Source organism: Acomys russatus, chromosome 11 (assembly GCF_903995435.1).
Source record: "Acomys russatus chromosome 11, mAcoRus1.1, whole genome shotgun sequence".
Taxonomy (NCBI): Eukaryota; Metazoa; Chordata; class Mammalia; order Rodentia; family Muridae; genus Acomys; species Acomys russatus.
The window spans coordinates 37816238-37833343 of NC_067147.1; the positions used below are offsets into that span (position 1 = coordinate 37816238).

At 44.3% G+C, this 17106-nt stretch overlaps 1 protein-coding gene across 1 annotated transcript in view; it reads left to right on the forward strand.

The window, feature by feature from the left end:
- Positions 1 to 17106, forward strand: part of Ascc1 (activating signal cointegrator 1 complex subunit 1) — an 84337-nt gene that overhangs the window by 51065 nt on the left and 16166 nt on the right. The window contains exon 9 of the mRNA XM_051153097.1: positions 757 to 842. Coding sequence (XP_051009054.1) covers positions 757 to 842 — 86 coding nt within the window. The remainder of the gene's footprint in view (positions 1 to 756; positions 843 to 17106) is intronic.

The following is a 17106-nucleotide window of genomic DNA, read 5'->3' on the forward strand; positions in this document are numbered from 1 at the left end:
CTGCTGGCTGTCCTTTAAGGACATCTTTTGGGACACGCAACCTAAATTAACTTAGTCAGCTGGAGTACAGTTTTGTCTAGGCCAAGGTCATGGACTGGCTGCTTTCCAGTGTAGAGTGTAAGGATAGCATAAATGGTGGGACCCTACCCCCAGTTTGGAGGGAGTCCTTAAGTCAACCCAAAACCTGGACACCAGGAATTTCGAATAGATTATATGTGAGCTTCTATGTATTTTAACACTATTAAAATCACATGCCAGGCTGGGCTGTGGTGACGCACACTTTTAATCCCAGTACTCAGGAGGCAGAGGCTGGCGGATTGCTGTGAGTTCAAGGTCAGCCTGGTCTACTAAGTGAGTCCAGGACAGCCAAGGCTACACAGAGAAACCCTATCTCAAAAAATAAAAAAACAATAAATAAATAAATAAAATTAAAATAAAATCACACGCCATTTCTTTTGGGGTAATAGAACCCTGGAGGTGACTTAGTGGAGAACTGAGGTCCAAGGAGGAGCCTGTTACATACCCACTGTGTGCAATTAGTGCTTGGAGAATCCAGAATGAATGCAAGGAGTTGGTGACTGCAGCATTGGAGGCCTCCTCTCTTGGCTCTTAGCTGGTTTCCCTCCCACCTTGTGCTGCTTTCTAAAGCAGGAGGTGACAAGTTTGCTAGTCAGCCTGTGGATCTGTAGACACTCAAGTGGGTGGGTACAAACAAACTTCTCAGGTTTCCTTACAGCGTCTTTGGATTGTTTACAGCTGAAGGCAGGTATAATCTCTACACAGCAGATGGCAAATATATCTTCAAGGAACGAGAATCATTTGATGGCCGAAACATTTTAAAGGTCAGTATGATGCAATCACATGGAAGTCTTACGCCGCCAACTTTAACACTGATATGTTTCCTCCTGCTTTTTATGAAAGGATGGCAACATGTTTTAATGTCGGGGGCGGGGGCGGGGGGCAGAGGGGAGGAGGTGGGGTGATCTTTAGATCCATCCGTCCATACATCCATCCATCTTCTTGGCGCTTCTATAACGTATTTGAAATTGTGATTTAAGAAAGAGTAACATAGCCAGGTGTGGTGGTGCACGCCTTTAATCCCAGCACTTGGAAGGCAGAGGCAGGTCGGATCTCTGTGAATTTGAGGCCAGCCTGGTCTCCAAAGCAAGTCCAGGACAGCCAAGGCTACACAGAGAAACTGCTGGTTTTTCCAGACAGAACAACCAAGAAAGAGTAAAGAAAGAAAGAAGGGAAAGAAAGAAAGACAGAAGGAAAGAAAAAAAGTAACATTTCCTGGCTACTTTGATACTTGATTTGAACATAGTGAGTTTTACTTTATACTCTAGAGGTTTGAGTTTGCTTTTTTTTTTAAGAGAAAAAAAAATTGTTTTGATGGAGTACATTTTTTCTCTTCACCCACAAAGTTGCTCTCCAAGGTTACTTGTAGTCTATTTTTACTCAGGAGCGGCCTGTGTCCTAAAAGTAGGTAGTTGGTGTCTGCTGAGACCTGGCTCTTCTGAGTCACATTAATCTATGAGACAGAAGTGCAAGGAGTTCTTCGCCCTTGCGTCCCTCCGTCTCCTGCACATAACCTCAGTCACAGCCGCTCTGTCAGGTTAACATGCTGCTGTTGCTCGGGGCAGAGGAACAAACAGGCTTTTGACGATTCCCTTGTTTGGTGATGGTTTGGGTCACACAATTTTAGGACCAGGAATGTGTTCTAGAGGTAGGGAGGTGTGCATGCTGATTAGTCAGGGCTCTCTAGAGGACCAGAATTGACAGAGTGAACCTGTATGTATTAAAAGGGGTGTTTTTAGAGCTGCTTACAGGCTGTGGGAGAGAGGGAGAGAGAGAGAAAGAAAGAGAGAGCAGGCAAAGAACAAGCACTGCCTACTTCCATGTCCTTTATATATCCTGATACAAGAAGGTGTGGTCCAGATTTAGGGTGGGTCTAATCACATCAGATGACCTGCATTTGGGGTGAGTCTTCCCCCGTCACATGACCCAGCCAAGGAAAATCCCTCACAGGTATGCCCAGCTGCTTTGGTTTTAGTTGACTCCAGATGTTGTCAGGATGGGACATCAGGGTATATACCCATGGTCAGTGTGCCTGTCCTGCCCCTCCCTTCCCTGCTGCTGTTCCTGTGTCTCATCCAAAGGCTCTCCCCAGGAAGCTCCTCTCCCTGAGTTGTACCACAGGCTGTTTGAGCTTCAGCTTAATTCCATGAGAATCAAGTTGGCTTTAAACCTTTACTAAAGATTTATTTCTCCAATCTTCTTTTCAAAAATAATTCAAACTGATGGCACCAACAAAAAGCAAAGTAAGTCGGGCACAGTGGTGTAAGCCCGTAATCCCTGCATTTAGGAGGTGGAGAGACAAGCACCAGAACTTCAGGGTCTCCACAAGCATATAGAGTCCGAGGCTGGCCTGAGCTACATAAGACCCTGTCTCAAAAACCAAAGAAACAAAAGCAGTGAACGGAAAACTCCCAGACCGTGGAAGCAGAGGGAGAGAGACACGGAATCCTACAGAAGAATGGAGATGTTAATTGCAGCTGAACTCATCATCAATGGGAAACTAGTAGTCGTGGTGGTGGTGCACGCCTGTGGTGTGTAATCCTTGCCTGGCACACTCACGACCCCAGCCTCTGGCTGCAGAACCATGAATCTGCAGAGAGAAAGATCCTGTTCTTGAAATTTCCTGATCTGAAAAAAAAAAAAAAAGTTCCTGATCTGAACTACCCTGTACATGAGTGTAGCTCCCTCTAGTGTTAACAAGCATCGCTTTGCCACAGGACCCTTCTTCATGCCTTGTTGGTTTTAGCATTGGGCCCAGGGAGAGGTTGGAGACCATCTAGTGCAATTCCTCTCTAACACGGGGTCCACTATAGTTAGACCTGCCAAAAGTAATTTTAGTTAGTGGCATAGACTGGAATCCACAAAAATACTCAGAATTTTCAGGTTTAGCATTTTCCTGTTGTTTGGTGCAAGGGTAATCAGTATTTAGGTGGTGATCATGAGATATTTAAGCTCATGTCTGTCAGAGCCAGAGTAATGCCTGATTAAAACTCCTAGTGGTGGGACAGACTTGAGGGGCCGGGCCATAGCCCCGTGGTAGAATCCATGTTCAGTGTAAGCCAGATGCTGGGTCCAAGCTCCAGCGCCGAAACAATGAGTTCCATGCTGAATGAACCAACAGTAAAAGAAACGCTTCTTAACCCTGAAGGCTGGACGGCAGTTAGGACTCAGTTCCTGGGGTTCAGAAGCTCCTGCCTCTGAGGGATATAGCTTAGCAGCCAGTCACAACATAAATCATGGGCAGATGTGTGGACGGGAAGCAAGTGCCTCTGAACACAGGACAGAGCATCCTCTAATGCCTGTAGTTTCCCTTCTCTTACTCCTTAATTACTAGTTCCAGAAAATAGAATCTTTCACCTATGTTTCAACCAAGGGAAATCTCTTCAAAAATCAAGGTCCTGTAGGTGGAATTGCCACACCGCCCCAGAGTAAAAATACCCTCTGCAACTGTAGTCGACCACCTTTTGGAATTGCTATGCCAACTAGAACAAGAGAACCCACGTCCGCTGAAACCCTTGGAATGAAAGAAAATACTTAGAACACCAGTCGATTATTTTTATATTTTTATGATAAAATTATTCTTATTTTAACTTTTGTTTCTTGAGACAGGGTCTCATTATGTAGCCTTGGCTGGCTTGGAACTCACTTATGTACACTAGACTGTCCTTGAACTCATGGAGATCAGCCTGCCTCTGCCTCCTAAGTGCTGGGATTAAAGGCAAGTGCCACCATGCCTGGCTCATTTTGAATTTTAAAGTCGACACACACAAGCACGTAGAGACCGGAGGACATTATGTGTGAGTTGGTTCCTCCCTTCTACTGTAAAGGTCAACCTCAGGTAGTCAGACTTGATGGCAGCTGCTTTTGCAGAATGAGCTATTTCACAGACCTCAAAGTTATTATTTTAAGAAAGAAAAAAAGTCATTAATGAGCTAGGAACTGACTGGAGTAAACGGAAAGGCTAAGCATGCTGGGTACTGAGGAGCCCAGGCTCACCTGTACAGCACACTAGCAGCTATATAACAGGGATCAGGAACAGCTGCGGGAGGCAGCCTCAGAAAAGTCAAGCTCCTCAGCCAGCCAGCCTGCCAGCCAGAAACAACGCTGGAAAGTCATTGCTCATTGCTGTAAGAATTTAATGAGTGCCTGCTGATTGTTGCTCTGCTCCAGCATGGAAATTGGCCCTCTTGGCTCTGTGGAATAGTATGTGTTCTGGGTGCCTTAGTAATAAGAAAAAAGTCTCTAATGGCTTTTGAAGGTAGAAGGCACTTTTTTCTTTTGTATAGCTCTTTTGAGAGCCAAAGAAGCTGTAATTGACTATTGTCTGCTTATTCCTAGTTAAAATAAGACTTCCCTTAGAAAGACTTTAGAAGGAGGACCTGACAAAGATTGTTCTGCTGTGTCATTCGGAGCAGACATAGTCAGCCCTGGTGTTTTATGGCAGGCTGACAGCTCCAAAAGGAGGATGCATTAGCGATGATGGCCCAGGCCAAATGAGCAGGGTGGTGCTCCCTGAGAGGTTCCATTTCTAAGAGGTAGCAGGAAAGATGCTGTTTGTGTAAGCATTGGCTGTGAGGCCACATAACTGGAGACCTGAAGACAGTGGGGAGCTAAGGGCAGAGGATGTTCCCACACCATTGGGAAGTGATTGGTCATCAGCAGCCAGCTTCTGACAGCCAGGCATCATGGCTTTCTGCACGGGGAACTTGGAAAGTAGCCTGGAGTAACAGAATCCGTCTCGAAGACCCTCGCCTCAACAAACTGACTGCTTCCTAGTGTTTGCAAAGTGAGCAAGAAGTCCTAGAGGGCAAAGACAAACCAGGGAGACCCAGAGACCATGGAAAACTCCAGGTCCCAGACCAGAGGGCACTGCCATTTCCTTAGAGACTTCAGAAACTCTTGGTACAGGCTGAGTGATGCAGACCCGTAACCTCAGCTGTTCGCAAGCTATTCAGGAGGATGGCAAGGCCAAGGCCCACCAAAAGTAGGCTGGAAATGCCGCTTGCTGGTCGGTGTTCGTCTAGCATGCACAAGGCCCCGGGTTCCGTCCTTGGAACTGGAGGGGGAGTTTGTTTTAATCCTGATATCCTAACTCATGAGTGTAGCCCTAGCTCAGAAGTGGAACCCAAGGCAAAAAGGATTGCTATGCAGTTAAGGCCATCCCGAGTGACACAATGAGTTCCAGACCAGCTTAGGCTACAGAACGTGACTCTCTCAAAAACAAAAAAAGCAATGTGAAAAATACAAGGCAAGTCCGAGGGAGATTAACTTATTATGAGGATGTTTAAGCTTAGGAGAGTGGCAGCATTAAGCTGGGTATTTTAATTTTAATAATTTCCCCTAAAATTTGGTTTCAATCATTCCTGCTACACTGAGACTAGAATTAGATGTGAACTTGAGTTATCCTAGCATTTTATTAACTTTCATTTGAAGCTGTTTCCTTTCCTTAGAGTCCTTACGAGGAACTCAGAAAGGATAAATAAAGGATAAATGCATCTCATTTATTTATTTACTTTTACCTTTTAGAAGTGAGCTTTATTAGGAGAGTGAGCCTTGTGACTTTGTGGGGAGGCCCAGTCAGGCCTTAATATAGGACAGCGATTAGGAAGGAGAGTGGAGCATCATCCCAGAGGCAGCATCAGGGGGCTGTGAAGGAGAGACACCCTGACCTTCCAAAGCCTGGAGAAGGGCTTCCTGAGGAGAGAGCTTCCATGTGTATTATAAAGAAGACAAGTCTTCAGAGAGAGCCTCAGAATGGATACATTTCTTTTTTTCTTTTTTCTTTTTGTTTTCTTGAGACAAGGTTTCTCTGTGTAGCCATGGCTGCCCTGGACTTGTTTTGTAGACCAGGCTGGCCTCAGACTCACAGTGATCTGCCTGCCTCTGCCTCCAGAGTGCTGGGATTAAAGGCATGCACCACCATGCCTGGCATCTGAATGGATACATTTCAATAAAAGTATTAGTCAGCTTTATTTAGAGAAGTTTTCATACAGGACATTTGAGGGGCTGGAGAGATGGCTCAGTGGTTGAGAGCGCTGACTGCTATTCCAAAGGACTGGGGTTCAATTTCCCAGCACCCACATGGCAGCTCACAACTGTCTGTAACTCTAAGATCTGACACCCTCATACAGACATACATGCAGGTAAAACACCAATGCACATTAAAAATAATAAAAAAAATAAATTTAAAAAAAGAGAAAGGATTAAAAAAAAGACGTTTGAATCTCATAAAGGACTGTTTTTCTGCAAGTATACATGAGCAAAGCATATATCTGTACTGTCTGACAGAGTCATAGAAACAGCATAACTACTGGCCAGGTCAGGAAGTGGGACATGCCCCTGCACCATGCCTCCTGACTAGCGCTTCGGTCAGTCTGCCCCACCGGGATACACATGATTCAGTTTTAAATATTCCCAGGAAAGAGGCTTGTTTTGAACGAATGCTTGGTTTTAATTAAAAGATGAATTAAATCCTTTTGGTTTTTGAGAGATCGAGTCTTGTTCAGGTTCACCTTGAACTCATAATGGTTCTCTTGCCTTGCAAGTGCTGCACCATGACTCGTGTGTGTGTGTGTGTGTGTGTGTGTGTGTGTGTGTGTGTGTGTGTGTGTAGACAAGAGGTAAAATGTAGGATTTATATAATCTTTAGAAATTCAGAATTAAGTACTTTCTTAAAAATTATTTATGTATACATGTCTCTTGGTGTGTATGCCACATGTATGTGTGCCCATAGAAGCCAGAAGAGGCCGCTGGTCCTGGAGATGGAGTTACAGGTAGTTGTGATCCACCTGACATGGTTTCTGGGAACTGAACTCAGGTTCTCTAGAGGAGCAGCAAGCATTCTTAACCCTGAGCGCTCTCCAGCACTTATGTACTATTTTTTAAATTAATAAACTTTATTTTTTTAGAGCAGGTTTAGGTTCACAGAAAAGGTGCATAGTAGTAGAGCGCCCCTCCGCACCCCTCCCCAACTCCTGCGTCTAGCCTCGAGTGGCACATTTGCTGCAGACTGAACAAATCCATCGTTGTATAAGGCTCACTCTTGTCTTGGTTGCACATCGTATGGGTGCATTCGCCTCTGCAGAAGCAGACAGAGCAGCTTCTGGGTCTCTACCCCTCCTGTCCATGCCTTTTGCCCGCCCCAGCCGCAAGGTCCTCTGCTCTCTACTGTCTCCCGAACACCCTATAGTAGAAACCACACAGCAGGATGCACTCATGCTCCCTTCATGCCTTTCTAATTTTTATTGGTATTATTTTATGTGTTTTTGTATTTTGCCTGCCTGGATTTCTGTGTACCATATGAGTGCCTCGTGCCCACAAGTGTCAGAAGGGGGCATTGGATCCCTGGAACTGGAGTTAGAGACAGTTGTGAGCTGTCATGTGGGTGCTGAAAATCAAACCTGGCTTCTCCAAAAGAGCGTCTGGTGCTCTCAACCGCTGAGCCATCTCTCTAGCCCTTCTTCATGCCTTGTTGTGGCTCAGCATCTCCTTCTTTTAGTGCTAAATGAGACTGCTGTCTCGATGTCCTGTGCTTTCCCATTCACCGTCTTGAGGGACTGCTTGATTGCTTCCAAGTTTTGGCAGTTACAAATAAAGCTATAAAGGTCTGTGTGGTAGTTTTGGTGTGAATTTAATTTCTTATCTTCCTTGGCTAAATAACACAGAACACAGTGGCTGGGCCATGTGTTAAGAGTATGCTTAGCATTAAAAAATAAAAAAACAAAAACAAAACCCCAGATGTCTTCCATAGCGGATGTACCATCTCGCATTCCCACAACAATGACTGAAAGTTCCTTTGTTTCTGTGTCCCTGTCACATTTGGTATTTTCCAATGTTTAGAATGGAATTAGTCTGTTCTTTTTGTTTGTTCGTTTGTTTTGTTTTGTTTTGTTTTTGAGACAGGGTTTCTCTGTATAGCCTTGGCTGTCCTAGACTCACTTTGTAGACCAGGCTGGCCTTGAACTCACAGAGATCCACCTGCCTCTGCCTCTGCCTCCCGAATGCTGGGATTAAAGGCATGTGCTACCACCACCTGGCCCGTTCTTTTTTATATTTATTCTTTTTAAATTTTACTTAGAGAGAGAGAGAGAGAAAGAGATAGGTGTGGGTGTGGATATGTGTTCCTGCACATACCACAGTGCGCACCTAGAGGTCAGTGGGCACTCTCCGGGCATCAGTTCTGTTCTGCTGTGGGACCCAGAAGTATAACTCAGGCAGTCAGGTTTGCACAGCAAATGCCTTCACCCGTTGAGCTCTCTTGCCTGCCTGGGTTTGGCCCTCTGTCAGGCACATAGCAGTGCCCAGTTGTCCTGATTTGCAGGTCTCTGCAGCGCAGTATTAAATATCTTTTCAGATACTTCCTTGCCATGTGTGATCTCATTGGTGGTTTCTTTTGATTGAGTTTTTGTGAGGAACTGAATGTCTGTATCTAGATTCACTGTCTGGCTGATGGATGTTTATTTGTCCCAGTGGAGTTTTGCTCCATATTATGACCATTGCTCCCTTATAACAATCAGTTGACTGTATTTCTGTGGGTTTATTTCTGAGTTCTCTGTTCTGTCCCATGTGAGGACTCAGAAGCCCGAGTGAATGTGGATTGTTGACAAGGACAGATGCCTCAGACTCTTGGGAGTTGGCAAGCCTTCTTCTGGTCAGGCTCAGGGGATGGACCAAGCTTCTTCCCTGTGTTGGGTGTTGGCAGTGTGTATGAACACTGGTGTCCAGTGCCTCCTCTTCCGTGAGGACCACGTCCCGAGACTGCTTCCGGGTAGAGGCCCAGCTGGCCCAGCTCACTGCCCTTGTCATGTCTACCCTTCCTCTGTTTCTTCTTTTCCCCAGTCAGGTTTCCAGGACCACACTGCTGGGTGTGGCAGGTCCACTTACTGCTTCTGATGGTTTTCACCAAGTCCCCACTGTCCCCTTCTTCCCCCTTTATGGCAGGAATTAAGGTTGGATAGCGCCAGTCCTCTGTTTTCTGGTATTGATTTGGCTTTTTTTTTTTAAATTCTAAATAAACTTTAGAATCAATTTGTTGATACCCATAGAATTATTTTTCTGGGGGTTTGATTGAGGTTGTCTTAAATCAATAGATCAAGTTGGATCTATCCATGAATTGCTTAGCTGTAAGGTTTTTGTTTTGATTTGGGGATGTTTTATAATAGAGTTTTGTGCCTTTCCTCAGGCAGAGATTACTTGTGTTGTTAGCTTTTTGTCTTTCCTTTTAGAGTGTCAGGGTAAATGACACTGCATTGATTTTTTTTTTTTTTCTTTTTTTACTTTAAAAAGATTTATTGGGGAGGCAGAGGCAGGCGGATCCCTATGAGTTTGAGGCCAGCTTGGTCCACAAATTGAGTCTAGGACAGCCAAGGCTACACAGAGAAACCCTGTCTTGAAAACAAACAAACACTTTTGTGTGTGGGGGTGGGTGGGGGTGGGTAGGGGTGTGTGTATGGAAATAAAGAAAGAGAGAAGAAAGAAATATAGATTTATTTGAGCTGGGCTGTGGTAGTGCACACTTTTAATCATAGCATTTGGGAGGCAGAGGCAGGTCGATCTCTGAGTTTCGAGGGAAGTCTGGATAACAGAGCCAGGACAGCCATGGCTACACAGAGAAACCCTGTCTCGAAAAACAAAACCAACCCCCCAAAAAACAACAAAAAATTTTTAAAATTTATTTTACTTGTGAATGTTTTGCCTGTATATCTCTGTACTACATGCATTCCTGATGCCCTTGGAGGCCAGAAGAGGGTGTTGGATCTCACAAAACTAGAATTACAGATGGTTGTGAACCACCATGTAGGTGCTGAGGATTGAACTCAGGTCCTCTGGAAGAACAGTCAGTGCTCTTAACATCTGAGCCATCTCTCCAGTCCTGTCCCCCCCCTACCCCCCCCCCTTTTTTTTTTGTTTTTGTTTTTGTTTTTTTTGTTTTTTGAGACAGGTTTCTCTGTGTGATCCTGGCTGTCCTAGAACTTGCTCTGTAGACCAGACTGGCCTGAAACTCAAGAGTTCTGCCTGACTCTGCCTCCCGAGTCCTGGGATTAAAGGTGTGTGCCACTACTGCCCAGCTTCCAGTTTCTATTTTAATGTCATATTCTGATTGTTCATTGATGATAAATATAAAACTGAATTTTGTGTATTACTCTAGTGTCTTACAAGCTTGGTAGATATTATTACTAAGTCTAAGAGAAGTGGTTTGTTTTTTATTGTTGTTTTTTGTTGTTTTGAGGCAACGTCTCACTATGTAACCTGGCTGGCCTGGAGCTCGCTATGTAGACCAGGCTGTGTGTAAACTCAAGAGTTCTGTGTGTGCTTCTGCCTCCTAGCGCTGGAATTGAAGTCCCAGGGTTGGGTTTTTCACCTAGAGTCTAGTCCCTAGAGCATCATGTCATGTGTGTCAAAAGGCAGTTATATTGCTTCTTTCCAAATATGTATTATTCTTATTTTTCTCTTACTTCTTCCTGGGATTTTGAATATGGGTCTGAAAGGCAGGAGTGATGGGGCATCTTTGCCTTGTTTTGGACTTAGCAGGAAAATGTCAGGTTTCTCACCATTAAGTATATTCTGGGTTTTAGTGTTTTATGAGACACTTAGCTCCCCATGTAGCTCAGGCTAGCCTTGAACTCTCGATTCTGCTGCCCTGAGCTTCCCAAGTGCATGAGCTTCCGCACCCAGCAGTGTCTGCACCTGTTCTTCACTCCTAGACTCCACACAGCACCTCCTGCAGTTTCTCAGTTCCAGCCTCATCTTTCCAGGTTTTTTCCCTCCTTGCTTGATTAAGTTAGTGATTTTTTTCACCTATTGAAATTTTATTTGTTTTTAATGTTTATTTATTTATTTATTTCTGTGTGTGATGTGATACAGGTAGTGCATGAGCCATGGTGTGCATGTTGCAGTCAAAAGACATCCTTTTTTTTTAAAGATTTAATTATTATTTATATAATATTCTGCCTGCTACAGGAAGGCACTGGATCTCATTACAGAGGGTCGTGTGCCACATGTAGCTGATGGGAATTGAACTCGGGAACCTTTGGAAGAGCAGCTGTAGCTCTTAAGCTCTGAGCCATCTCTCCAGCCCCAAAAGACATCTTTTCAGAATTGGTTCTCTCCTCTGACTGTAGGAGCCTATGGTTGAACTTGGGTCCTCAGGCTTGCAAGGTGAAAGTTTTTATTATCTGCTGAGCTGTCTAACTGGCTCTTACTTGTTTTAAGTATGGAAAGTTGACTGCTAAACCCTTTCATGGTGAACCAAAAGCCAGACTTTTCACAGCTTGAAAAATGTTTATCGAGGGCTAGAGATACAAGTCAGGCGGTGGAGTGCTCATCTGACACGCACTGGATTTGGTCTTCAGTACCACGTGAACCAGGTGTGCTGGCACGTGCCTGCAATCTTAGCATTTGTGAGGTAGGGGCAGGATGATCAAGAGTTTGCGGCCAGCATGTGAGACCCTGTTTCAATCAAATAAATATATAAACACAAAATGTTGCCTGCAAAGAAAAAACATTAGAAAGTATAGTCTCTTACTTGAGGAAGAGAATTGTACTTATTACAGTTTTGTACAGTTGAATTCTCAAGCATTCCCATCCCTGGAAACTGCTTCTTTGTTGCTTGGCTTTTTAATTCTTCTCCCCAAACCTCAAGCTTTTCTGAACTCCCTTGGCTGCTCACTACAGCCAGGATGGAGAACCAGCAGCTGCCAGCTGCACTTGGGGCTCAGTCACCATCTCTGGATTCATGCTGCATACGGCTCATCTTTGCTGCCTGATATACCTATGACTTGACAGAGAAAAGTGGGTTTTTTTTGTTTGTTTGTTTGTTTGTTTGCTTGCTTATTTGTCTTTTGAGACAGTTTCATGTAGCCCAGGCTGGCCTTAAATTCCACTGTGTAGCCAAGAGTGAGCTTGGCCTTCCGGTCCTCCTGCCTCCCCCTCCTGAGTGCTGGGATTGCTTCCCTCAGGCTTTTTGCAAGTTAGGCCAATGATCCACAGACTGAGCTACATCTCCAGCGCTAGGGTTTGAACATTTTTATTATACTTAGTAAAGTCACAAAGCAGATGTCACTTCTCTCATCTTTTTTTTTTTTTTTTTTTTTAGTAAATTGTCTTTATTGATTTCACACATAATGACTAAATTCTCTAGAAAAAGGAACATCACCATGATAAAGCAAACACCCTTTGAAAATACACTGTACATGTTGATAAGTTCTGCAAGTTTTTCATGCGATTATGCTAATTATCTTTGTTTTCCCTTGTCTGTTAGTAGCTGTATTTTCTCTTGGATGCTAAGACCTGTTAGTCATAGCTATTGTGATTTGGAACTTTGCAGATTTTATTGAGTAATCCTAGCTTCCTGTCTGTCAGACACAGCTCACGCAGCAAACTCTTCCTGCTTACATACTAAGTGCAGCTCACTTGACACGCTGCCACTCTAGAAAAGCTTCTCCATGCTATCAGAAGGAACCGTTCATCCTTGGCAGTCACATGACCTAGGCATGGGAGAAGCATGGGCAGGGGAGGATTTTTCTTGTATATAAAGACGAGATATTATGAAAGAGAAAGAGAGAACATATACACTAGTTCATGCATGTATTAGCAAAACAGAATGAGAAAATGGGAAGAAATTGACAATGAAGATCTTTAGGCAGTGCAAAAATTATTTGAGCTGGGTTTGTTCTATCAGCACATGAGAGACCGAGGCAGAAAGATTGCATCTGTGTGAGGTAAACTTGAACTACATCATGACTTCAGGGCTAGCCTGGTCTATATAGTGGGACTCCATCTCCAAACACAGAACAAAAAATGTAACTAAGTCATTATTTGGTTCTAAAAGAGGACAGAGACCTCGAGGTCTGCCTGTGTCAGGAGGCTTTGGGCTGTAGTGTTCCCAGGTCTATGGCAGCAAATGAAATTTTTCTCTGGAAGAATGTGCCACCCCTCTGTCTGAACAGTACCTTTTCAAGGAACTCTCCTCCCCAGAGTGGCCAGTGAGCAGTCAATAAAGAAGAGGCACTCAGCAGCCCATTCATCATAACCAGACTTCAGAGATGATGCAGCAGAGTGGCGGACTTGGACTGTACTCAAAGAAATAAAAGCCAAGCTTAGAATTTATCAGGGAACTTGGAACCTTTGAAAAAGAAGCTTTTCAAGCATGGTGATACACACCTTTAATCTCAGAGGCAGTTTTATCTCCATGAGTTCAAGGCCAGCCTGGTCTAACAGTGAGGTCCAGGTCAGCTAATATATGGTGAGACTCTGTCTCAAAAAGATAAAAACAAAATCAAAGAAACAAACAAGTAAATCAGTGAGAGGAATTGTCAGAAAAATTAACCAGGGCCAGGTGTGGTAGCACATGGTTGTAATCCCAGCACTTGGGAGACTGAGGCAGAGGATCTCTGTGAGTTTGAGGCCAGCCTGGTCTACAAAGTGAGTCCAGGATAGCCAAAGCTACACAGAGAAGCTCTGTCTCCAAAAGCAAACAAACAAAAAGCAAACAAACAAACAATAACAACAACAAAAGAGAGAGAGAGAAAGAAAGAAAGAAAGAAAAAAGAGTGAGCTCCCTAATTTTAGTGGTGGCACGGGACACAGAACACAGTGGAAGTGTCACAGGGCATTAGAAAATTATGTGGTACTCAAATAAAAATGTTGAAGGCAGGCTGTGGCACAGTGGCAGAGCCCTTCATTGACGTTCATGAGGCCTTGTGGTTAGTCTTTCTGTGGGCCTCATACACTTGTCTTGGAGCATAGTATGGCTTCATGGGACCAGTTGGCACTGATGTGACCGAGTGTGTGGCCATCTGGCCTCTTACAGAAGCTTGCTGACCCTAGACTTCAAATTTAGATTTTAGCTCAATCATTCTTTTTGTATGTGTGTGTGTGTATCTGTGCATATGTGTGTGTGTGCTCACGCCCATATGTGTGTGTGTGTGTGTGTGTGTGTGTGCTCATGTGGAGGCCAGAGGTCAACCTCAGGTCTCCTTCTCTGTCATTCTTCACATTATTGTTTGTTAAAACTTTTATACAACTAGTTTTTCTTTTTTAAGAAATGTATTGCTTAGTGTGCGCATGTTGGGGATCTGAAATTAGGTGCCGCTTGTGTGATAAGCAGTTTGTGAACTTATCTTCCCACCACTAGTTAATTATTCTAGCTCACCCAGTACACCTCTGCTTTTTTGGGTGGGGGCGGTTTTGAGACAGGGTTTCTCTGTGTAGGCTTGGCCATAGCTCTGCTTGATGATTACATGTGTCACACTTTAAAAATTAATTATTCATTTTACATCCTGGTCATAGCCCCCTCCCTTCCCCCTCCTCAACCCTCCCTCCCTGCTTCTCCCCTCTGGGATACCCTCATCCCCCAGCAAATCAAGTGGCATCAGGACTGAGGGCATCCCTGTGGCCCAGCGAGGCAGTCCCTCCAGGGGAAAGCGACAACAGAACAGACAGCAGAGCCCGTATCACACTTTTCATTTGTTTGTTTGTTTGTTTGTTTGTTTGTTTTGAAAGAGTCTTAGCTGGGTGTGGTGGCGCATGCCTTCAATCTCAGCACTTGGGAGGCAGAGGCAGGCGGATCGCTGTGAGTTCAAGGCCAGCCTGGTCTACAAAGTGAGTCCAGGACAACCAAGGCTACACAGAGAAACCCTGTCTCAAAAAATAAAAATAAAAATAAAAATAAAAATAAAAAAAAGAAAGAAAGAAAGAAAGAAAAAAAAAAAAGAAAAAGAAAGAAAGAAACAGAGTCTTACCTTGTAGTCTGCTGGCCTTGAATTTGTGATTCTCCTGCCTCTACCTCATCAGTACTATTGGTGTGAGTATTTAATAGCCAGGAGTTAATAAATACCTAGTAAACAACACTCAGAATCAGTACTGTTGAATTTCTGTGTACTCTCTTCAGTGAGCGTGTTTATGTTTGTTTTGGGAGTACTGGAGGTGCTGGCGACCGACCGAACTTATCTTCTTTCCTCCTGAGTACTGGAATTACAAGTGGCTGCCAAGTTTATAATCAGTACAGACAGCAGAAAAATATGAAGTGTAGGAAGATTGTGATGAGATGTCTTGTCAAACTGTGGGTGGAGTCACTTCACTTTGTTAGTGTGGTCACCAGGCTTGGCAGCAAGTGTCTTTGCCCACTAGGCCATCTTGATCCCCTCTCTCTTCATTCTGGACGGCTAGAAATAGGGAGATTGTGGGGTGATTGGGAGTGCTGCTGTTTCCCCAGTGCTAGGCGAGTACTCATGTCAACCGTCTGCAAGGCTCCTGACAGGGGCTTGAGTGAGAATCCTCAGAACAGCTCCAAGTGCTCTGGCCTGGTCTCTTATTGTATGCTGTTTGGAGGAGGCAGATCAAATCCATGCATCCTTTCTCTCTCTCTCTCTCTCTCTCTCTCTCTCTCTCTCTCTCTCTCTCTCTCTCTCTCTCCCTAAAGTTACATACTCTGTTTGCCTGGAGAGTGAAGACACTAATGAGGATGCTGAAGATGCAGCTGTCAGTGAAGCCATTGTTGAAATGAAACTAAACTCAAACTGTGAATTTTTGATGGAGCTAGCATCTCTTCTGGAAAGATACCCTCTCACTGTTCTGCAGCTGTCTTTTCTCATGTGATGCATCTTCTCTCTTGGCTCTTTTCCAATCACAGTCACTGGTGACTTCTTTTTGCAGTGGCATTGGAATACTTCCACATGTTTTCTTGGCCCAGGAGAGATGATGACAAGGTTCTATAGGGTCTAGCCAACACAATAACAAGACATGGGCCACAGTCTGGCAAAGGCAGCAAGTGCAGAAAAAACCCAAGAGATTGGCACTGCTATTCCTGGACTCACTGCTGGCTCCCCTCAGAATGAAATATCTCCTAAGCATAAAGCACTAAGAGAGATTCCTGTTCAGTGCATTTGAGGGAAAAGGAACGAATACTCAGTCCTGAGCTCATTCCCATGAACTCTTTGAATGGGCACCTGTTCTTATTGAAGGAAATACTTATCTGCATTTATGTCTAGGGATCTGTTTGTTTTCTTTTGTGTGTTATTCACTGAAGAATCGAGTCAAGTTTTGGTCCTCTTGAGAGTCAGTGTAGTTAGTGTATGTGTGCATGCATGCATGCATGTATGCTCACATGTGGGTGGTTTGTATGTGCATGTGGAGGTCAGATTTCATGTTAAGTGTCTTGCTTGATGGGTGCTTCACCTTGTTTATTGTTTATTTATTTATTTATTTATTTTGGTTTTTCGAGACAGGGTTTCTCTGTGTAGCCTTGGCTGTCCTAGACTCACTTTGTAGACCAGGTTGGCCTTGAACTCACAGCGATCCGCCTGCCTCTGCCTCCTGAGTGCCGGGATTAAAGGCATGCACCACCACTGCCCAGCTCCTTGCTTATTTTTTAAACTGTAAAAAAGTTTGCCTGTATATGTGTATGTACCATGTGAGTGATGGATGCCCATGCAGGCCAGAAGAGGGCATCAGATTCCCTGGAGCTGGAGTTACAGATGGTTGTGAGTTACTGTGTGGTGCTGGGAACCAAGACTGAGTCCACTGCAAGAGCAGGACGTGATTTTAGCATTTTTTGAGGCGGGGTCTCTTACTAAACCCAGAGTTCAGCAGTTCGCTAGGCTGGCTGACAGTGAGTCCCAGGGATCGCTCTGTTTCCACCACGCTACCATGGAGGTTTCAGGTGTGTATTATTACGTGGGCTCTGTAGAGCCAAACTCAGGTTCTCGTGCTTAAGCAGCACTGCTCACTGAGCCATGGTGGCTCCCGTTGTAGTTTGTTGTTGTAAAATATAAAGAGCATGTATGTAACTGGCATTAAGTGCATTCACATGATTGTGAAACCTGTCACCATCTGTTTCCAGAAGTTGGAACTGTACCCACCTCCTAGGTGCCTGCATTCTTCCTCTCTGTATGACTCTGACCATCCCAGGCACCTCATAAAAGTGGCATATAAGGAACAGGCTCATTTTCTTGTGTGGCTTGTGTTTCACTGATATGTTTGGGGATTCGTCCACTGTATGGCATGCATAAGAATTTCATTTCTTCTTAT